The 23,771-nt window shown below is 46.9% G+C and overlaps 1 protein-coding gene across 1 annotated transcript; it reads right to left on the bottom strand.

Moving 5' to 3' along the window:
• Window positions 1-421: 421 nt before the first annotated feature.
• MYL5 (myosin light chain 5) lies at window positions 422-23,690 on the bottom strand. Its single transcript, XM_045020960.1, has 8 exons — window positions 23,486-23,690; window positions 8,523-8,699; window positions 8,127-8,234; window positions 7,095-7,170; window positions 5,549-5,653; window positions 3,003-3,081; window positions 1,547-1,595; window positions 422-1,162 (listed from the first exon to the last, which is right to left on the bottom strand). The coding sequence occupies exons 2-8, from the start codon at window positions 8,523-8,525 to the stop codon at window positions 1,061-1,063; spliced, it is 522 nt and encodes a 173-aa protein (XP_044876895.1). The 5' UTR covers window positions 8,526-8,699; window positions 23,486-23,690; the 3' UTR covers window positions 422-1,060.
• Window positions 23,691-23,771: the final 81 nt, after the last annotated feature.

Below are 23,771 nucleotides of genomic sequence, written 5' to 3'. Positions count from 1 at the left end.
AAGAGTCTCTTCCACAGAGAGCATTTTTCTACTTGTAACCCAGTTCACAATACTCAATTCAAATTAGCCATTCAGGTATGGTTCAATTTAATTTTCCAAACCCCTACATTTGGGGACAAACTTGACCTGAAAGTTCCTTTAAGTGTACAAAGAGTTGGCTTTAGATTGGTCTGACATGTCTTTTTGTAAGTTCTGATGAAACAAGCTGCATTTTCAAATGAACAGGAACTGTGGACTCCATGACTGTCAAGCAAATGGGACAGTTTAAACTCCACCTTTTTACAGCAGGTTTCTACCCCAAATCAGTAAGGATTACAGCTATTTCTTTTTGACACTCTTAACTGTTTTTATAAATGTTGCTTTTGCTCTAATGAAAATGGACAACTCAGAATTAAAGATTGTACCAAAGAATGTTATCCATTTTTAATCCATGTAAAAAAGTCGTTATTTCTTGGAGGTGAAAATGTTTACAAATAGGATTGTGTGTTCATTTCCAGGGAAGATGAAAGTTGTGGCTCTGGCAATACTGACTGCTTCAGAGAACATCATTTGCCCCTAAAGTAGAATAGTCAGCCTGGAACAAGCAATAACAATGTGTGATTGACCTCTGCAAATGTTCTTTCACTCCTGCTCCTGCGTAATGCAACTGTCATCCCACAACGATGGCCACCTTTATAATTACCTATCACGGTGTACAAAGAGGCAGATGCCATTAATAGCTACCTGTTCGTAGGTTGTTTGCATTTTCTAAGAATCTGCTAGCACATCTTTCTCTGTTCTATTTTGCCTGGAATAACTTTGAAATGAAATGCCTCTGCTGTGAGCTAAGGAGAATGGAGTTAGTGCTAAAACAAAACTATTGCTATGAAAAATCATGGTAAAAGATGCAGTTTTCACCATGGGCACTCCAAAGTAATGGAGACTAGGACATCGCTATTTTTAAATTGCATGAGCAGTGGGTAACTGAGTCATCACTACAGCTGGATAAAAAAAAATGTAGTTCCATTTTTATTTATTAGCCCAATGTGAGAATTTAGTGCAACTAACAAGTGTGCGCTCTTTATTCTTCCTTTTCCTCTCCATGTGTGATAGTGTAGCAGAAAGACTTATAATCCAAGTTTCCTGCTGCATCAATAGGGGAACTCTTGAACATCTGGTCTATCTGTATAGCATTAAAAGAAAAGAACAATGTTATGTTTTTCCAAAGCAGTGTTTTAGCAACCTTCAGCTTAAAACTCCAGCATGGAAGCAAGTATCTGCAGCGACTGACTCATTCTTATTTCTGAATTATTTTGAAAAATGAATAGAGAGCATTTAACAGCTTCAAACAGATAATGCTCTGTTAGCTAGTAATTCAGTAGGCCTCTGCAATGGGAATGTTGTAACAATGGGTTAGTGGTAATTCCTAAAGCCACCGAGTAAAAGGATTTCAAAACACTCATGTCCCTTATCCAAGAAAGGTTATTTTAAACTTCTATAACAGAATAGTCCTGCTGCCTTTCTAGGAAGCAACTGTTGTTATAAACAGATACAGTAGTATACAAACCTCTTCAGCAGTGAATTTGTCAGCCTGTGTCATCATCATGCGTTTTAAGCTAGTTAAAACAGACAGAGAGAAGATTAGTTAGATGACTCTTTAAATCAGAGTAAGGCTAGCACAGGCACAGTTCCTCACAATGAAATAATTCTAGAATACTTTATTTTGCAACCTTGTCTTTGGAAAATTTTAAGTTATAGAAAAAACAAACCTCTACTACCATTCTATTTACTGTGTAGTTAAATTGTTTTCCCTCAGACAGCTGGCTAGTTCCCAACTGGATAACACCTGCACACTGTTCAGTTGCGGTTTTAGCTCAGTAGGTACCAGTTGGGAAGGGCAGTGAGTGTCCTTTCAGCAGAAAGTAGGGTAGGACTCTTGCCCAGAGTGAGTCCTAACACTCCACATCAGCTGTTCTCTACTCATTCCTTAGGTTTGGAGTTGGGTCCAATCTACGTACAAAGCTGTAGTGTTTTAACCAACGGTGCGATTTAATACCAATGTAATTAAAACAGTACAACTTTGTGTGGCTATTCCGAGACTGGTTTAAACCTGGCTAATATTGGTTTAGCTTGTGCCTGTCAATTGACAGGCACAAGCTATCCTGATATAAAAACTTAAGCATGCAGCTATAGCAATTTGTACTGGGCTTGTACCAGTTTAACTAGGTATACAGATCTAAACAGTGTGCAGTCAAGCCCTAGCAGGGAGAAGACAGGATCACCTGTATGTTGGAGCAAGAAGAGAACTGTTGCATCTGGCTGGAAAGCATCCTTAGATGAGTCATGCTACTGCCCTTTGCAGAATTAAGAAGGATGTAAAGGAGGATATGGATCAGGTGGGGTATGGGGGTGATATGGTGTGGAGGGGGGGAGGGACTGAGGAGTTCACTTGTCTCAGGTTTATACACCACAAAGCCCGCTATCAGGAAAAAAAAGTTCAAGATGCTTCTTATGCAAACAAATATGCAGGCTAATATTTAAAAAACAAACCATGTCTCTGGCATGCTCCCACAAGAGGAGAATGGAAAGTACACTTGCCATGCGCTATCCCTGCAGGAAAACTATTTTAATAATTTTACTGTCACGCAATATACAACAGTTTAATTCAATGTTGTCCACTTGTACAAATGGGTGGAACACATAACTTTCTGACAAATAGAAGGTTTTTCAATGGTATCTGGTTTGCTTAGTGGGGAAAAGCACCATTAATTATCTTCCTGGGCATTATTACAAAGTCACTCATTTACTCTCGTCTCGCATTCTGTTCCTGTACTTTATTAATTTAACAATATATAGTAATTTGAAAATTATAAAGCTAGTGAGCTGAAAAAGGAAGGAATAAACCTGTTAATTTATCAGTTAATACTCAATATAATCCAAAATACTTAGATCTCAACTGCCTACTGTAATGTGACCATCATGATTCTTGATAGGCTTGATAATATCCATAGAAGTAAACTTACTAGTCTTTGTGAATGTGTCCTTTACCATCTGGATCAAACATTTTGAATGCGTTTAGTATGGTCTCTTCCCCATCCATACCTGCAGAAAATAACAGATGCCCATGTGGCTCAGCTGATACCACACTTCCCCCTGGTTGGAATCTTTCCCAAGAACAGTACTCAGGCCCAGTAGTACAATGGTTCTATGGTACTGGAAGTGCTGTCTCTACACAAAACAGCATTTGATAGCTATAGAGGTGTGCTTGAGGAGGAAAAAATGAGAGAACATACTCAGATTCTGTTGGAATAAATGGAGCTGACAGCAATTTTCAGGGGGAGTGAAAATTTTAAGACTTTTTTAAAAGAGGGGGAGACTGTCTCTTCTGAATAGTAGGTGTGTATACATCCTCTTTGAGACATCAAATGGAGGATGTCTGCTTGGATGTAAATTAGTCTAGGATCCTTTAAGAAATGACATGTTTAATGGTCAATCTGACTTCACTGAATTATAGCAGGCTCTGCAAAATCAGGCAGTAGTATAATTTGCAGTCAGGGAACAATATACTTACATTGTTATTTTGAAAATCAGTCTGAAATCCTAAGACACATGAGCAAATTCTATTGTGTAAATTAATAATAAGAATAAAAATTAGAGTTGCAAGGCCAAATTTTTTTTTAAAAATAGGTAGCTAAAAATAGCCTCAAGTCCATTGTTACTTTTCTCAGTAATTGGTTAGATATTTCAAAAGTGCTGAGAACCCTGCTGCTGTTATATATTTCTGTAGAGCTGTTGCATTGGTGTAAAGTGTGGTGTGGGGGGAGGGCCTGACAGGCTTTATGAAGTCCCCAGGGAACAGGTAGATGGCTATAGTAGCAGAGTGGCAGCCAAGGAACAACAATGGGGATAGATGGGTCTTCTCTGGAGAGAGTTTTGCATGGCAAGACAGTTTAGGGAGAAGTTAGATCTAGCCCTATAGGTGGGCAAGCTCTGCCAGGGTCTCGAAATGGCATTACAAGTTTCACAGAGATTTCTCTGCAGGCAGTGTAAGAACAAAACCTTAAAGAATTACTAGCAAAAACTGGAGCTCACGTTAGAACACGGTCTCTAGCAGATGTCAGCTGGACCACGTCAATGTTAATTCCTAATTTCATTTTCAAATACATGTCATAATTGCCATGGAGTAAGGACTTACTCTTGCTATGTGCCTAGATATTTTAATTGACAGATACCTACTGACATCTCTGATGCAGGTGAGCTTTGACTATCATTCAGAACTACCAACCTTGAGACTGTTCTATGAGAAGTAAAGTTGAAGTAAATGATTAAAGCCTTTTCAAAAAGGAACTGGACATATGGGATGTTCAGATTAAGGCTTGGTCTACTGCACCACACAGTTCGGTTGACGTAAGGCAGCTTATGTCGACCTAATTACATCAGTGTACACATTAGACCCTTGTCTGGCCGATGTAAATGCCCTACTCCACTGACATAACTCCACCTCCACTAAAGGCACAGGGCTCACGTCGGTGTAGTTACACTGCCTTCCTTACATGAGCTGTTGGCTGTCTTGTCAATGTCATGGCTCCATGGCCGTGCCATTGAAAAGAAAGCTAGATAGCTATAGCCCAGCTGCCCCCAGTTCCTTGCTCCCAGCTTGCTGTGCCTGCCCCGCTCCCTGCTCAGGGAGCTGCCCCCAGTTCCCAGTGGGGAGTAGAGAAACCCAGGCAGCTGCTCCTGTTCCCAGCTGGAAGTGGGGAGCTGTAAGCCCGAGGGACAGCTGGACTCCTGTCGGGGAACTGCAGAGCTGTGTCCTGGCTCTCAGCTCCCCACACTGCCCCTCTTCTGTCTGTGGAAGTGCTCCTGGTGAGGATGCGGTGGCTCTAAGTCTACCTGAGATTGAAAAGTCTGTATTATACACACACCCTAAGGAACTTCTCAATAACGGCATATATAGACGGGGGGGGGGGCAAGCTATGCCCTGTGAGCTCCCTCTGGGGAGCAGGATCTGGGGCTTGCCCCACTCCAGCCAGGGTGCTGGGTCAGGAGCTGCACCACGCAGCTAGGCCCCACTCTGGTGCTCCAGACAGGGCGCAGGGTTGGAGATGCACCACGTGGCTTCCAGAAGCCGCGTCATGGCCCTGCTCCAGCTCCTATGTGCTCCAATGGCCTCATTCGATGCTCCAATAGGAGCTGCAGGGGTGGTGCCTGCGGATGGGGCAGCATGCAGAACTTCCTGGCTGTGCCTCCGCGTAGGAGCCAGAGAGGGGACATGCTGCTGCTTCTGGGAGTCACTTGAGATAAGCACCGCTCAGAGCCTGCACCTCTCCCCACACCCAAACCCCCGTTCCCAGCCCTGATCCCCCTCCTGCTCTCCAAACCCCTCGATCCCAGCCTGGAGCACCCTCCTGCACCCCAAACCTCTCTCCAGCCTCACCCCAGAGCCCGCATCCCCTCCCACACCCCTATTTTGTGAGCATACATGGCCCACCATACAATTTCTATTCCCAGATGTGGCCCTCAGACCAAAAAGTTTGCCCACCCCTGATATAGATAGTATGAAACTCACCAAGTAACTTTGCTCCAAAGAGATTCAAAAACATTGTGAAATTAATGGGTCCAGTAGCTTCCTTGAGCATGGATTCTAGCTCCTCATCTTTTACATTTGTTTTACCTAAATTAAAGGAGCAAGTCTCTCAGTGTACAAATAGCCATACTGTTTAGAGTTATAATAGACAAAGCACCTATCTTTGGTTCTAGGCACCTTCACTAACACGTACTAGCTGTATGATTGCCCCCCCCCTAAAATACTTGAACCATTTCAATACAGCTTTCCTCTTATTTTCTTCATTTTGCTTTGTAACTTTCTACAATTCTTTCAACAGAATCCCCTCTTTAAATGACTTTTAGAACCATAGCACTTCTAATGCTCTACAAAGTCCATCTTGGCCAAATGTAGGGAATCTCATTGTAGTGGGTGGGGGATGGACTTCAATAGCTGTAGTTGGCTTCTGAAAAGAAGATCTGCAAAAATCTGTCAAAAGGAGTTGATAAAGCTGTATGGCTGTACAAATCACTCCTTCCAATTACAGGATAATTATGGGGAAAATGTATACATGAGGCACCACTAATGGAGGCATGACCACCAACCAGACCTGCAGGTGTAAACTAGAAAAAAACAGAAGAGGCTCAAAAGGAGAGTATGCAAAATGGACTGGTTTTAGGTAATACATGCTTGCAAGCTTCATAAGACTTTCCTCCTTACAGCAGATGGCTCTTTAATCTAGCAGAAAAATCGTTGGAAACTGAAGCTAGACAAATTTAGAAGATGCAATATTTTTTGCCAGTGAGGGTAATTACCCATTGGAACAACTTAGATAGTGATACATTGGATTCTCCATCACTTGCAGTCTTCAAATCAAGTTTGGATAGCTTTCTAGAAGAGGTGTTATAGCTCAAACAGAAGTTATGGGCTTTATGCAGGAATCACTGGGTGAGGTTCTGTAGCCTGTGTCATGCAAGAAATCAGACCAGATGATCACAGCTCTCCCTTCTGGCCGTAAAATACATTAATTCACTCTTTTTTAAAGTGTGTGGGGGTTCTAAGGCTGGGTTAGTAGAGCTCAAATATTATGGAAAATGTGGGAGTTATAGTCCTAAAATACTTCAACACTTTAAAAAGAAACCTTCGATTTTCTGCACTAATAGTGTGACACTGTCATAATCCTGATATAGTGTTTGGAGAAATTACTGTAGAATACTGTACTGTATTTTTATCTGGAAAAATACCATGCACCATTTGCATCAGGTTGCTTCCCTACTATTTACTGTCTAAAAGATCTCATATTGATAGAAATTAGGACTGGATCTCGACTTTAAAGTTCGGGGGGTGGGGGGGGCTGATTTGGCCTAATAGAGACGGAAGCAAACTGAGAAATTAGAATTCAGTTTACAATCCCACCTGCTTCCAAAGTTAAAATGTGTTGGGTCTCTATCAGGTCTACAAATTCAAATATTTACAGTGTTAAATAATCCACCACTTGGCACATATAACTACAAGTTTAAAGTGAGTAAGTATACATTAGCAAAGTGTATCTCTGCTCTAGTGTACTTACCCAAAGAAGCATAGATGTCTTTCAAGTCTTCTTTATCTATGAATCCATCTCTGTTCTGATCAATTAATGTGAAAGCCTACATGACAGAGTGAATATACACATAATATATTCATGTTTTTATCAGTTATAGCTTTAGACAATAATAGACAAAAGACAATCCCTCTCTTTTAATAAGAAGTGTAAAGTGAGTATGAATTCTTTTTAAAACAACTCTTTTACTAGGGTGCTGAATATTTTCCTGAACAATATTACTCAACTTTGAATTACTTGATCATTGAACAGACTCAGAACCAGAAGACAGTCACACTGATGTTTAGACATTGTGTTTTGTTGTTGCAGCTCAGCATCATTGCATAGTAATACAACAATGTGACACAAATATTATATTCTGAGCATGTTCACTCAGATTGTATTGTGGCTGTGACTCTATTTAACACTCTTTCCTGTTCCTTAACTTTTTCTTGTTGCTGGCAGTGAGGAGACACATGCGGCACCTGTTTCTTGGCTCATCTGCCTTTCCCCACTCCATATTTGCTTGCTGAGCACTGTGTGTAAGGTACCATGTGTAAGGTACCATAGAAAATCCTTTGTGATTGATCTGTGCTCTGGTTGTTCTGGTGGAGATAGGACAGCACAAGACTACTCCCAACCAAGAGCTAAGTCCATTGCTGAAGCCATAAATTAAGTACCACTGCACATGATATGAACTGTTGCTTTGGCAGAGACAAAGACACACAATATCCTCATATTATATGGAGAGGGGTTTGAACCAAAGGCACAGACTAGAATCCATCTCATCCTGTTTAACTCTAAGTCAGTTCATGAATATATAACAAGCTGTCTAGAACCCCATTTCTGAACATGTACAACCTTTGAAAAGTTCAGGTCCCAATTCTGTACCTGTGACCTGTCCCTAATTATATGTAACCCAACAATATATATGCACAGAGAGAGAGCTCCTATATGGTCCCAACTCTGTACCTGTGACCTGTCTCATTCAAATATATATATATGCGCCTTATATTGTCTTACTTCCTTAAATTCTTGGATCTGTGTCTGCTCAAAGTTGGAGAAGACGTTAGAAGATGCTCTCTGAGCACGTTTGGCACCACCTTCCTTCTTTTTGGTTTTTCTGCTAGCCTGAAAAGAGATGAAAGAATAACTTTGATCTACACCGGGAAAGAATAAACATATCATTTTCTCCATTGTTCTTCTGAAATACACACTCCAATTAATACTTGAAGATCAGCAAAACATAAGTTAAAACTTTCTTTCTTTGCTAAGATATGACTCTTAAACATTCAGATTTCAAAATTACTGCAAACACAATGCACTCCTTCAAACCATAGTCCTTTTCCTAGGAGTATCATGCAGATAAATGCCCTGGTCTCCCCCGTGAACAACGGTTTCCCACAAGGTTGAACTTACCATCGTTACTGGAGAGAGCTGCTGTGCCTTGCTGTCTTTGGGAATCTTACTTTATAAAGTGCCTCTCCTAGGGAGGGGTTCATCTTTGCAGCTAGCATGTCCCAAAGGAGATGTCAAACTTCTGGCTCACAAGACCTGCTCCATACATGGACAGACTTCCAACATATCCCCTGGTCTCTAGTGGATAAACAACGGTTACTTATACTTGAAATCTCCTTAAGTGATCTGCTGTCTAGATTACTGGTGAAGAGCTAAAATAGTGATGGTAGCACACTATGTTACTATACATAACACTGCACAGCAGCTGTACTCAGTAATGGTACATTTCTCTGGATTCTCCTAAATATATGTGTTTCTTAATTGCAGAGATATGGGATTTAAAATACTTTAAAAATAATTATTTTGGAAAAATGTTACCTTTTTCCTCCTTCAGATCTATTGCATTCCTTATCTTTTGAATGGTTTATTTATAGATACAGCAAGTTGCTGCGGGTGCTATCAGAAACAAATAATCATGTCATGCCATACACCTTCAGTGAGGACTTTTATTTTTGAATAAATTAATTGTTGTTTGAGTTCTGACTTTTTGATGGGGGAGTTTCCTGCAAATTAAGCCTTCCCTCCTACCAAGCTACATGCAGACCTCTCGACACAGAGCACACAATGCTCACATGTCCCACCTGCTCCAACCATATTTTTGATGGCGCCGCTCCCATTTCTTCTTCGAGTGATTGCTCCTATGCATTCCAGTTAGGTGTGCGCGCCGTGCGTGCACGGCATCTCGGAACTTTTTTACCCTAGCAACCCCGGCGGGCCGGCTAGCGCCCCCTGGAGTGGCTCCGCTATGGCGCCCATTATATACCTCAGCCGGCCCGTCCGCTCCTCAGTTCCTTCTTACCGCCCGTGACGGCCAGTTGGAACTGTGGAGTGCTCTTCGTTCTCCGCGACCCTAGCTTTCACTTCTGATTTGTATATAGTTAGTGTGGTAGTTAGTTTGCAGTTACTTAGTTAGATAGTTAGTGTAAATAGATAAGGTAAAAGGGGGGGGGTTCCCCTTTTACCTCACCCGGTGCGGGCTCATGCCCAAGGCACCGGGCTTTAAGCCCTGCGCGGCGTGTCAGAGGCCTATGCCCATCGGAGACCCGCACGACGCCTGTCTCCGTTGCCTGGGCGAAGGGCACAGAACAGACAAGTGTTCGATCTGTTCGACTTTTAAACCGCGGACCCGAAAAGAGCGGGATATCCGCTTGAAACAGATTTTGATGGAGGCGTCGCTTCAGCCACCGGCACCGTCCGCGCCGGCACCGCGAACTGCCTCGGTGCAGAGCGCACCGGTGGCACCGAGCCGCTCCACCTCCGCGGCACCGCCGAAGCAGAAAGCGGTTAAGAAGTCTCGGCACCGCTCGCTTTCGCCCGCGAAGAAGCACAGGCTGGCGAAGGCACTGGCTCAGGCTCGCGCGGAGGACTCAGCTAAAGCGGCTGCGCTCCTGGCGGGCCCCGCGCTGCCCGTGCACAAGCCGTGCACCGGACCCTTGACTCCGGCGCCGCAAGGCCCGTCGAGTCCGGCGCCGCCACGCTCCCCGGTACCGTCCGAGGTTGAGCCCCGGCTGTCGTCAACGCCGGAGACATTCGCCTCCGCGCGAGAGCTAATCAAGCTCATAGAGGCATCAGGCCTCCGGCCCCCGGCACCGCTGGTGCGGGCTGTCGTGTTGACGGGGAAGCCGGCTAGAATGACCCGGCCACCGTCCCTGGACAGGCGACATGGACGACGCACCCGGTCCCGGTCCTGGTCCCGGTCCAGCGGCAGGTCTCCGTCCCGTCGCTCGCGATCTCGGCACCGCTCCCCTTCGCGGCACCGATCGCTGTCGAAACGTCGGTCGCAGTCCCGGTACCACTCGTCATCGCGGTACCGGTCGTACTCCCGACGCCGCACGAGGTCCCGGTCGCCATCGCATCGGCACCGTAGGAGATCGCCGTCCCGGCACCGCTCCCGGCACCGCGACTCGCGCGGGCGTTCACGGCACCGGAGGTCTCAGTCTTGGTCGAGCTCCCGGCACCGGTCGAGCTCCCGGCACCGGTCGAGCTCCCGGCACCGTGACGGACGTCACTCCCGGTCACCTTCCCGGTACCGCATGGAACAACATCGCTCTTCCTTACCATCCGGGGACGGACTGCCCCATTCGGCAGCGCACTCTGCGAGCGCCTCGGCACCGCCATGGCCATCTCGACCAGCGTCAGTCGCTTCCGGCACGGAAGGTTACGGACTCCTGCCACTTACCCCACAAGGCCATCCTCAAGGGGCGCAACCATGGGGCTTCTGGGTTCCATGGGCCCAGTATGAGGCTCAGGGGGTGCCTTTTCCGCCAAGGCCTCCCGCGACCGAGCGCAGGGTTCCAGAGGCAACGATATCCCGACCGGCCCCTTCGCCACCGGCGGCGGACGCTATAACGTCGGAGTCCCAGGGCCACGCGCAGCCCGCACCCCCCGACGAGCAGGTGGCGGACCCCTCTTCGGAGGCGGTCATCCAGGGGTTGTCCTCCTCGTCCTCGCCTGATGAGGCTGTGGCCGGCGCAGCGACTAAGGAGCCTCCACCCATTGATGCAAAGGCTCACCAGGACCTCCTTCATCGTGTGGCGACGGCTATGACCTTGCCCATAGAGGAGGTGCAGGAAGACGAGGACCCTATTATGAACGTTGTCGGGTCGGACATGCCGGTGCGAGTTGCGCTTCCTTTTGTACGGATGGTGCAAAAGAATGCCACCACTATCTGGCAGACGCCAGCGTCCGTGCCCCCTACAGCCCGGGGTGTTGAACGAAAATACTCTGTCCCTCCCACGGGCTATGAATATTTATACACACATCCGACCCCGGACTCTCCGGTAGTCCAGTCGGTTAATGACAGGGAACGGCACGGCCAACCGGCTCCTGCGCCCAAATCAAAGGACGCGAAGCGTATGGACCTCCTAGGCCGAAAGGTCTATTCCGCGGGAGGCCTACAAATGAGGATTGCCAACCAGCTGGTCCTCCTCGCCAGGTACGCTTTTGACATCTTGACGTCCCTGGCGAAATTTACTGAGCTCCTGCCGACAGCTTCCTGCCAGGAGTTCGCGGCCATGTTGGAGGAAGGGAGGAGGTCGTCTAGATCCTCCATCACAGCCGCCCTAGACGCTGCGGACTCAGGTGCGAGGACCTTGGCCTCCGGTGTCACGATGAGGCGTATCGCATGGCTGCAGTCTTCCACCCTGCCGCCGGAGGTCCAATATACGTTACAGGACCTACCGTTTGATACAAAAGGGCTGTTCTCGGAGAAGACGGATTCTCGGATCCAAACTTTGAAGGACGGCCGTATCGCGATACGTACGTTAGGCATGCATACGCCAGCGACGCAGCGCAGGCCATTCCATCCTCAGCCCTCCCGACCGGGCTACCAGTCCCGGTATCGTCCTTACAACAGCCGGCGTCCGGCCCAAAATCGCCGTCGTCCGTCCGGCGGCCGCCGCAACCAGGGCCAGGCCGCTTCCAAGGCCCCTCAGGGGGCTAAGCAGGCCTTTTGATGGGACGCTCGAGGACGGCCCATCACTCTCCCCACCGGATCCTTCCCCTTTATTTTACAACCGCCTTTCCCATTTCTTTTCGGCGTGGTCCCAAGTAACATCAGACAACTGGGTGCTCCAAACAGTTCAGTCGGGATACCGCCTGCAATTTGTCTCGCCCCCACCTTCCCACCCACCCTCCCTGTCCCTCTTCAGGGACCCCTCTCACGAGCAAGTCCTCTTACAAGAGGTCCAGACTCTGTTGAGCGTGGGTGCCATAGAAGCTGTGCCGCAGGACAGATGGGGCAGGGGTTTCTACTCCCGTTATTTTCTCATCCCCAAGACGAAAGGCGGGCTGCGTCCTATCCTGGACCTTCGCGAGCTGAACAAGTACCTGCTCAAGCCCAAGTTTCGCATGGTCACCCTGGGGACCATCATCCCCTCTCTGGATCCGGGAGACTGGTTTGCCGCCCTCGACATGAAGGACGCGTACTTCCATGTCGCAATCTATCCTCCCCATCGTCGTTACCTCCGGTTTGTGGTCAACGATACTCACTACCAGTTCGCCGTGTTGCCGTTCGGACTGTCCACCGCCCCGAGGGTGTTCACCAAATGCATGGCGGTAGTTGCCGCAGCCCTCCGACGTCGTCAGATGCACGTTTACCCGTATCTCGACGACTGGCTGGTTCGAGGTCAGTCCCGGCAACTTGTGATGGACCAGATGTCAGAAATCATGTCTCTCTTTCATCGGCTCGGCCTTCTCATCAACACCGAGAAGTCCACTTTGATTCCGACACAGCGGGTGGAGTTCATCGGAGCGGTCCTCGACTCCACAGTGGCCAGAGCCTGCCTCCCTCGCGCTCGGCACCAGACGATGGTCTCCATTATCCGGGACCTCGCCGCCTTCCCCACCATGACGGTGCGCTCTTGCCTCCGCCTCCTGGGCCACATGGCTTCGTGCACGTATGTCACCGAGTATGCGCGGCTCCACCTTCGTCCGCTCCAGTCGTGGCTGGCGTCGGTGTATCGATCACATCGAGACCCCATCGACATGGTGGTCACGGTCACCAGGACGACCCTCGAGTCCCTCAACTGGTGGCTCAACCCAGAGGTCGTGTGTGCCGGAGTTCCGTTCCGCCCTCCTCGCCCGTCCGTCACTCTGACCACGGACGCCTCAGCACTCGGTTGGGGGGCACACCTGGGCGATCTCCACACGCAGGGCCAGTGGTCGGCCCAGGAGCTCGCCCTGCACATCAATGTTCGCGAGCTACGCGCCATTCGCCTGGCCTGTCGCACCTTCTGCACCCACCTGCAAGGCCGTTGTGCGACAGTGTTCACGGACAACACCACCGCGATGTTCTACGTGAACAAGCAGGGCGGAGCCCGCTCCTCCCCACTGTGCAAGGAGGCGATGCTCCTGTGGGACTTCTGCGTGACCCACTCAATTCACCTGGAAGCATCCTTTCTTCCAGGAGTGCAGAACACGCTGGCCGACCATCTCAGCAGGTCGTTCCTCTCCCACGAGTGGTCCCTCCGTCCAGATGTCGTCCACACAATCTTCCGGAGGTGGGGGTTTCCCCAAGTAGACCTATTCGCCTCCAAAGAGAACAGGAAGTGCCACCTGTTTTGCTCGTCCCCAGGGTCGCTCGCCGGGCTCCCTGTCGGACGCCTTCCTGTATCCCTGGACGGATCGCCTCCTCTACGCCTTCCCTCCGTTCCCGCTCGTGCACCGAGTGCTCCTGAAGCTTCGGAGGGACAGAGCCCACGTCATTCTAATCGCGCCGGCCTGGCCGAGGCAACACTGGTACACCCGGCTGCTCGAGCTCTCCGTTCGGGAACCCATCCCCCTTCCGTTGTGGCCGGACCTCATCTCCCAGGACTTCGGCAGACTCCGCCATCCGAACCTGCAGTCCCTCCATCTTACAGCTTGGTACCTGAGTGGTTGACCCACGCAGAGAGGGGCTGCTCTGCAGCAGTTCAGCAAGTCCTGCTTGAGAGCAGAAAGCCTTCCACTCGCTCCACTTACCTAGCGAAGTGGAAAAGGTTTGCACTCTGGTGTGATCATCGAGGTCTTAATCCATTCCTGGTCCCGGTCCCTACCATCCTGGACTACCTCTGGCACCTTAAGGAGCAAGGTCTGGCGGTCTCCTCCTTGAGGGTTCATCTGGCAGCGGCATCAGCCTTCCTTCCCTCCGTGGAAGGTTGGTCCATCTTCTCGAACCAGATGGTTTCCCGCTTCCTCAAAGGCTTGGACCGCTTGTACCCACCGGTGCGGCGCCCAGCCCCGACCTGGGATTTGAATCTCGTCTTGGCCAAACTGATGGGTTCTCCGTTCGAGCCCTTAGCCACGTGCTCCCTGCTCTACCTCTCTTGGAAGACGGCCTTCCTCGTCGCCATTACATCAGCGAGACGAGTCTCTGAGCTTCGCGCTCTAACGGTCAACCCACCATACACGGTCTTCCATGGGGACAAGGTGCAGCTTCGCCCTCATCCGGCCTTCCTCCCGAAGGTAGTGTCAGCTTTCCATCTCAACCAGGAGATATTCCTCCCGGTGTTCTTCCCAAAGCCGCATGCCTCGCCTCGGGAACAGCAGCTGCATACCCTCGACGTCCGCAGAGCGCTCGCTTTCTACATCGAGCGGACGAAGCCCTTCCGGCGTTCACCCCAGCTCTTTGTAGCGGTGGCCGACCGCATGAAGGGAGAGCCGATATCCTCCCAACGGATCTCCTCCTGGGTCACTGCATGTATCAGGACCTGCTACGAGCTGGCTTGCGTACCACCAGGCCGCGTCACTGCACACTCGACGAGGGCACACGCCTCATCTGTTGCCTTCCTGGCCAATGTTCCGATCCAGGACATCTGTCGAGCGGCCACCTGGTCTTCGGTTCACACCTTCACCTCCCATTATGCGTTGGTGCAACAGTCTCGAGACGACGCAGCCTTCGGCTCCGCGGTATTATACTCCGCCACGTCTCACTCCGACCCCACCGCCTAGGTAAGGCTTGGGAATCACCTAACTGGAATGCATAGGAGCAATCACTCGAAGAAGAAAAGACGGTTACTCACCTGTAGTAACTGTTGTTCTTCGAGATGTGTTGCTCCTATCCATTCCAGACCCGCCCTCCTTCCCCACTGTCGGAGTAGCCGGCAAGAAGGAACTGAGGAGCGGACGGGCCGGCTGAGGTATATAATGGGCGCCATAGCGGCGCCACTCCAGGGGGCGCTAGCCGGCCCGCCGGGGTTGCTAGGGTAAAAAAGTTCCGAGATGCCGTGCACGCGCGGCGCGCACACCTAACTGGAATGGATAGGAGCAACACATCTCGAAGAACAACAGTTACTACAGGTGAGTAACCGTCTTTTCTCTCATATAACTAACAAACCGGACACAAAATACATACCAATCGTACAAATACAACACACAAATATACAAATGATCTTAAAACATTCAAAATTATAACTAAATGTAAACTATATAACTTCATTTCTAGCACTACCCTCAGTGCTCAAAAATATAGTACTGTCATTAAAAAACATGCTGACAATTTCAGTCATAGCTCCATAGAGGTTAGTGTGTTTTGTGAAACAACTTTAAAGTGAGAAATAAAAGAATCATGACTGCAATTGAACTGATCCTTTCATAAAAGATAAATGCAATTCACATTTCCAAGCTTTTTGAGTGAACTCAGCCTAGTGTGAAATTACTTGTGAAATGTCAGTTAATTAAATGAATTTCTTTTTATATTATCATTAGTTGGCATTCACCAACACACTCTGGAAATCAAAATAGTGTGTCAACTCTATGCATGGAAATATCTAAAAGTGAGGGAAATAATTAAATTACTGGTTAGAGAGTTATCCATGTCCTTTCACTACAGTGGGTGCTTTGGGGGATATTTTTATACATAACTTGACCTTTGCCTAATTTTGCCAGTACCTTTATTTTTACTGGAAACTTAGTATTGATATTTATTGGGGAAAAAAGAATAGTGCTCTGTTCTCAAGATATCAGTAAAGCTATATAGATCTGACTATTAAATATTTTGTCAGTAGGTTTTAAAAGCAGTACTGTGAATATTAGTATTTCTTATGTTCTGCGAGGAGTGAATCAGGCCCCTGCCTCTGCGGCAGTGCAGTTCCATTGAGGGGGTGGATTCTAAAGGCCACGGATCTCTCTTGTGGAATTGAGTCAGCAGAGGCTTCATGTGCATGATCACTCAGGGTGGGATGTCTGAGAGTGGTGGGGTGACAGGATTGTGTATGCTCCACAGCTCTTGTCTCGAGGAGGGCTGAAGTAGCCTCCCCTAGCAGCTCTGAAGACTTGTGACAGGGACAAGCTCCCCTTTTCCCCACATGACTCCCCTACAGCCAGCCCAGCTATTCAGGCTGGTTCATGGACTGAGGATTGACTCCCAAGAGCGCAGGAGAAAAACCAAGTTGAATTTTACCAAAGTTGCAGCACATCCAGGGTCCAGTTTATAACAGGACATTCTAAGCTGTGTACACGGTGAAGAACATAGGTATTGTCAAACAGTAACAGATCAATTGTCCATCTAGCCCACTATTTTTCAGTGATTTATGGCAGAGCTTCAGAGAAAGATGTGTTCTTGTGCTTTCATTTAACTACATAATCTATTCCACAAGGGGGGATATTTCTTCTTGAACCTAGCTAGTGACCAATTTATGCCTTGATTCATTGAGAGCTCTTTGATTTGATAATCTAGTTTATATAGCTGCAGATGCCATTCCTATTTATCAAAATATCTAATCTTTTAAAAATTTGGTTGCAACAATACTGACAGAGGGTTTCACGGCTTAATTCTACATTATGTGTGGCAGTCATTCCTTTTATCCCTTCTAAACTTGTTGCGCTTTAATTTCATCAAGTACCATTTTGTTCTTGTTTTATGGGACAGAAGTAGGAAATGCTGAGCCTGATTTGCCATTGCCCTGAAGTTGTTCGTCATCTACACCAGTGCTCCATGAAAATGACTACACAAGGGTGCAGTACAATAGACAATCAGGTCTGCTGCCACCACCATGGGAAAATGCAGCTGCTCCCTTGAGGTTTTGCTCACCTTTGAATTATCTTCAAAAGTGAGCAAGGAACCATGTAAATAACTTACATTGCCCCCTCCACACACACACAAATAGGTTGCAAATTTGTATTATGCAAAAATATGATTTGACGCCTCCATTTTAAACTCAGGTTAGTTTAAATAAACATATGTAAAAGAAGTTTAATAAAAACAGCTTGAACTTCCAGCCAGGTTGAAGACATAAGCTTATAAAGGGAAAGAAATGTTATGTGTGGTATGGTTAACTTGTGCTGTATTGAAGATGGGAACTCTAATTCGCAGGACTCCAATAGTGCCTCACAGCGAAGGACTAATTAATTCTTATTCTGTTTAGTTGACTTTCATAACCCATTGCACAGAAAATATTAAAATTATTCTAGCCGTGGTCTGAAAAAGGCAAACAAAAAGGCATAAAGAAGATTATAAAAATATCATTTCAGCACGCATTAGAGCCTCTTGAAACAATTTAGAATTAAGTTGTAGATATAAATGCATAATTGTAGGGATTTTGTATATTTTAATATAGCTATCTGAACATTTCCCTAGAAATCACAGTATAAAGCTTTTTAAAATGCAAATATAAATGATCCAAAGTAACTGTTAATGAGAGACATTTTGCTTTTATCTGTTCTTAATTAACATAATTAGTATGAAATTGTGCAAGGAACTATGTAATCAGTCTAGCTTTCCCTCAAGCTATTCTAAGAATGTATAGTGAGATGATTTTTAAGAGTCCTTTATTTAAAAATAGTTTCTTACATTGGATCAGCAGGAAGCATGGAATGGCAAAATCTAAAGATAACACACCAGTCCTTAAACTAGGGCCCTCAGAGACTATCAGAATACAGCATAATTAGCAAATGTGCTTGCAGCTGCCTCTGCTACTAAGAGATGAGATGTGAGAGACTGCTTATTTCACAGATAATGTGGAGTGCTAAGACACAAAAAAGTTTCTAATATACTACACTTTCTTATAATACACATGTGCCTTCCACCATATGTAAGTTATACTTCAATTCTGCAATGGACTCTAGTACCACAGGTGTTTATAGTCTTGAGGAATCCCATTAACATTAATGATATCCTGTACGGCCATGCTGGTCTCTGTTAGTAGTTCACAATGCAGGAACGGGAAAGCACCAACGGGAAACACTTGTAAACATGTTTTGTTTGTCATTTAAATAAAAATGTCTGTAGATGGATTTCATACATTCTTTTCTGATTTTCTCGCTCATCTGCACCTCTAGATTCAATGCCATTTGGAACAGAGCTTAACTGTTTTAGCCTGTCATCACACCTTTGGTAATTCAAGCTAAGAGAGCTGCTTCAGGACAGGGCTGCCCAGAGGATTCAGGGGGCCTGGGGCAAAGCAATTTTGGGGGGCCCTTCTATAAAAAAAACTTCAATACTATAGAATACTATATTCTCATGGGGGCCCCTGCGGGGCCTGGGGCAAATTGCCCCACTTGCCCCCCCTCTCCCCCGGGCGGCCCTGCTTCAGGAACAGGTTTTTATATATATTTTAAAGTCACCTTGAATTTCTTTCATATGGAATAAAAGGAGTGTAGAGGTAAATAGAAATAAACTAATAAAAAATACCTGCTAGTTGTTACTACATGAGGCCACCATTCAGTAATGTAATTTCTCAGCCATTTTGCAGATGCAGTTCTGGAAATCTGGTCATTTTATGTGACACGGTACCCTTCTGTGTATGTTATGAATATACCTTTCCTTATTTGCACACACCACCAAGTAAGTGGGTTGTAACCCACACAGGGTTCAGGACCCTGCACTCTGTGTCCTTGGCACACACACCATCTGTCAGATGCAAGCCCTCTGTGGTTTTCCCTGCACAGAAGAGGTGCCCAGGGGAGTGACTGATAAGCAATGCAGAGGTGGCCACTGCCTCCATGAGATTCAGGGCCTGGGTAAAATGTGCAAAACAGCAAAAATGTCTGCAAGGCCAGTGCTCAAAACTGCTGTGTGACACATATGTGGAGGCATGAGAGTTCATGTGTGTGTGTGATGTGCAAGCGTCGGGGGGGTATTGTGTTGGGGTGGGACTCTGGTGTGTGTGTGTGGCAAGGGTGTGAGGGGTGTGTGTGTCACTTGCATGTGTAAGTCTGCCCAGGTGGGGTGTTGGGGGAGGCAGGGCTGGCTCTACCATGAGGCGAACTGAGGCAGCCGCCTCAGGTGCCAGACTTGGCGAGGGAAGCGCCACTAGGACCCAGAGTGTAGAAAATTGTGTCTGCTGCTGTTGCATATGTATTCTCTCTGCTCTACAGGCACAGAGATGGTGGAGTGCTGTGCTGGAGGAAGGAGGGTACAAGAGACATAACAGGCAGGCAGGAGAAAAGTTGAGAGGGAATAACAGAAAGCAGCAGAAACTGCAGGGAGAGAGAATAGTAGGAGGAGGAGCCTCTTATGTACCTCTCTAGCACCCCCAGGAGCCTGGACTGATTAACACCTGCTTCTCAGGGAAATTCCTGATTCCTGCTGCTTCCCTGAACCCACCTGAGGAGAACAGGCAGTCAACTGAAGTAGTAGGAGCCAGTTAGGCCCTTAAGACGCTGATATCTTCCCTCACTCAGGCCCTGCTACCAGCCTGCTTATTTGTCCCCTTCAATTGAGTGTTGAGAGCCACTCTAGCTGGCACAGAACAGCAGTCATGAGTGAAAGAAGAAAACGCCCCTCTGAGGCAGCATTCAGAAAAAGAAAGCAAGCAAAGGAAGCTTTTCTATCTAAGCAGGAAGGAGCTACCTGAGATACATAGACACAAATGTTCATGGTGAGCCTTCTGGCCCCAGTGAGGATGTGAGTGGTGAGGAGATGCCTGATCTTCCAGTTAGAGTGCAGGTGACCTGGCAGCTACTGCAGCATCCATATCTCCATCTCAAATGGATGGAACCATGCACATTCCTGAAGAAAAGTGTAGATCAGAGAAGAGTGTGAAACAGCTGCTGCTGAGTTTAGTTCCTTAAGTCTAGATCATCCAGGACTTTGGACCCACTTGAGCAGTAGCCTGAGGGACTTCCTTGTACTGCATTGGCCACAGCAAGTGAAAAACTTCATGTTCCCCAAAGACAATGAAAACTGAAGTTTCCATCCAAAACATTACTGGCGTGAAATCCCCAATGGTGACAAAGTGGAGAGGCCATGGCTTATGTACTCAAAAACCAAGAATGCTGCATACTGTTTTTGTTGCAAACTCTTCCAGTCTAATGTTCCAGCCACATTGGGTTCTACAGGAACAAAGGGCTGGAAAAATCTGGCTAGAAATATGTCATGCCATGAGAAGGCAGCAAATCACCAGAGAGCATTCCATAGGTGGAAAGAGCTTGAGATGAGACTATGGTTAAAGGCCACCATATGTGATCAGCATCAAGAGAAGATTGCATCAGAGTCTCTTTGCTGGCAAAATGTTCTGAAAAGGCTCATTGCCATTGTGAGAATGCTTGCTACCCAAAACCTAGCACTGCATGGCACTTCAGATCAGCTGTATGTGCCAAACAATGGAAACGTCCTTAAAATTGTGGAGCTGATGGCTGAGTTTACACACACACACACACACACACACACAGAGAGAGAGAGAGAGAGAGAGAGAGAGAGCGCGCCTTGGAAAAACAATTCAAAATGAGATCATACAGTTACTGGCAACAAAAGTCAAACAGAAGATTGTGGCAGATCTGAAGTCAGCAAGATATTACTCTGTTATTCTGGACTGCACACCTGACATCAGCCATACGGAACAAATGACTTTAATGGTGCGTTTTGTAACAAAAATGCCATAAATAAACAGATCAGGGTTAAGGTCTCTTTTACCTGTAAAGGGTTAACATGCAGTACCTGATGACCACCTGACCAGAGGACCAATCAGAGACAAGATTTTTTCAAATCTCTGTGGAGGGAAGCCTTTGTCTGTGTTCTTTGTTAGAGAGCTCTCTTTGGATCTAAGAGAGGACAGTCATGTCTCCAAGTTCTCCTGGAGTAGTTTCTACTATTTAATAGTGAGTATTAATTAGAAAGGCGAATTAGTCTTATTATTTGATTTCTACATTTGCAATTGTGTGTTTGCTAAAGGAAATTCTTTATTCCTGTTTGCTGTTACTTTGCTTTTACTGAGAAAGAAAGGAGGGGGCATTCTCTCCAGAGATTGATACGTTTAGACCCTGTATGGTTCTATCTTGGATTACAGAGACAAGTTACTTTCTTTTTATTCTTTAATAAATTCTTTTCTTTTCTTTGGACTTGGTTAATTCCTTCTCTTGTGGAAATTCAGGGGAAGGGGAGGGGGGAAGAGAGAGTTCCTCCTGGGTTTGATTCAAGCAGTTTGAATCAGGTATCTCTTTCCAGGACTAGGGAAGGGGAGGGGGAGGTAAGTCCCTCTTTGTGTTGAGTCAAGGATTTGACTTGGTGTATATCTCTCCGGAGTGGCTAGGAGAGAGGGAGGGGGGAAGTGGGCTGCTTCCCTGTGTGTAGAGATTCAGGGACATTGAATCTGTGTTCCCCAGGGAAAGTTGGGGGACAGGCAGTGTGTCAGACACTTTAACCTGACTGGTGGCAGCGAGAACCAGATCTAAACTAGGATTTTAGTTTAGAGGGATATATGCGGGTCCCCACATTGGAACCCAACAGTTCCAAGTGGGGGTGAGACCTATGACAGGTGCGTTTTGTAACAAAAACAGAACCTAGTGAAAATGTCCCTGCAATGGTGACTATAGGAGAGCATTTTCTAGAATGTATTGACATTGATGATACTACAGGAGCTGGTATGACAAACGTACTTCTTAAAAAGCTGGAAGTTACGGGAATTGCAATAGCTGACATGAGAGGTCAGGGCTACGATAATGGTGCCAACATGAGAGGAAAGAACAGAGGAGCGAAGACATGGATTCGAAAGTTAAACCCTCAAGCTTTTTTTGTCCCATGCAGTTCTCATTCATTGAACTTGGTGTTCAGTGATGCAGCATCAGCTTCTAGTGAGGCTGCTGAACTTTTTTATGAAATTCAAAGCATCTATGTATTTTTCTCTGCATCAACTCATCAATGGCAAATTTTGAAGCAACATCTGGGAACATCCTCTCTGACACTGAAACCACTGAGTGCCACATGATAGGAAAGTCAAAGTGGAGGGGATAAAGCCTATCAAACACCAAATTGGGAAGATAGATGATGTCATAGTTGCCATTATGGAGGATAATGCCATGACAGGATCTGTTTGTGGGAGAACAGTGGCAGAGGGAAATGGAATCACCAGAAACATACATAACTTCAAATTTCTGTGTGGCTTAGTGTTGTGGCATGACATACTGATTGAAATAAATGTTGTGAGCAAGTGTTGACCTTGATATATCTGGAGCAATGGAACAACTGGACAAAGCAAAGTTATACCTACAGTCTTACCGGTCAGATGAGGGATTTCAAAACGTTCTGAGAGTGCACCGAAGTTGGCAGAGGAACTTCACACTGAAGCTATTTTCCCACCCATTCAAGAATACAAGAGTCACCAAAGAAGACGACATTTTGATTACGAGGCACGGGATAATCCCATAAGAGACCCCAAACAACAATTCAAAGTTGAATTATTTAACCAAGTGCTAGATTGTGCAATACAGTCAGCTGAAGAACATTTCATGCAGCTCAAGGAACATAGCAGTATATTTGGGATGTTGTATGATATTCCAAAACGCGATGCCTCACTATACCTGAAGAAGACCTACACCAGCAATACAGGGCACTAGAGATGGTGTTGACCCATGATGACATGTGCGATATTGATGAGAGTGATTTAGGTGATGAACTGAAAGCCCTTTCAAGATACATTTCAACAGGATCAGCTCCAAAGGCTGTTCTGGAATGTATGTGCACAAATAAGATGACCACCCTCTTTGCAAATGCTTTTGTTGCTCTGCGCATACTTCTAGCACTTCCTGTAACAGTGGCCAGTGGAGAACGCAGCTTCTCCAAGCTGAAGTTAATAAAAACACATCTACACTCCACAATGACACAGGGCAGCTGCTTGGCCTTGCAACCAGCTCAGTAGAGCATGAGCTGGCCCAGACTGTGGACCTTCAGGAAGCAGTTCAAATCTTGGCAACCAAGAAGGCATGAAAGCACCACTTTGAGTATTCACGCAGAGAAAAATGCCAGTGTTTACTATGCAGACAAGAAAAGTTACATTTGCTGTTCAGGCCTGTGAAAGATCAGTGTCATTTACAATTGCTGAACAAGGCATTTGAAGTTGTTCATCGGCTCAGACAGCAGGGCAGCGCCATGAGAGGAGCAGATTTGAGACTTTTCAAAGTTCAGGCCTATGCTATGCCAAGGCACTTGGGGCCATCAGTGGAGCTCTCACCTCACATGCCAAAATGCTGTGGGCCGGCCCTGGCGTGAGGCGGGGTTTGCACCTTTACCGCAGGCGCAGCCTTGTGCCCCCGCTAACGTTACTCGTGCGCGCGGCTAACGGCTCTACCCGCCGCTGGGCGCGCGCTCTGCCAGGCTGCCCCGCCACCGTTCTGGGCGGCTCTACGCGGCAAGCGCAGGGGAAGGGGCGGGGTCAGTTCCCGCCTCGTTGTGAGGCGCTGGGGGCGGGGCTCTTCGCCCGCTCCAAGAAGGAAGCGTTGCCATCACCCTCACTCCCA

Source organism: Mauremys mutica, chromosome 6, assembly GCF_020497125.1.
Source record: "Mauremys mutica isolate MM-2020 ecotype Southern chromosome 6, ASM2049712v1, whole genome shotgun sequence".
In the NCBI taxonomy this organism is placed as follows: Eukaryota; Metazoa; Chordata; order Testudines; family Geoemydidae; genus Mauremys; species Mauremys mutica.
This window is presented reverse-complemented; position numbering and strand designations above follow the sequence as displayed.

Bases quoted from the DNA above. Each gene is read 5' to 3' on its own strand.
- MYL5 (XM_045020960.1), bottom strand. The intron at 3,082-5,548 runs GTGAGTTTCATA...TATTTTCTGCAG, and splicing joins CTTTGGAGCAAAGTTACTTG to GTATGGATGGGGAAGAGACC. The intron at 1,163-1,546 runs GTTTGTATACTA...AATGCTATACAG, and splicing joins ACAAATTCACTGCTGAAGAG to ATAGACCAGATGTTCAAGAG.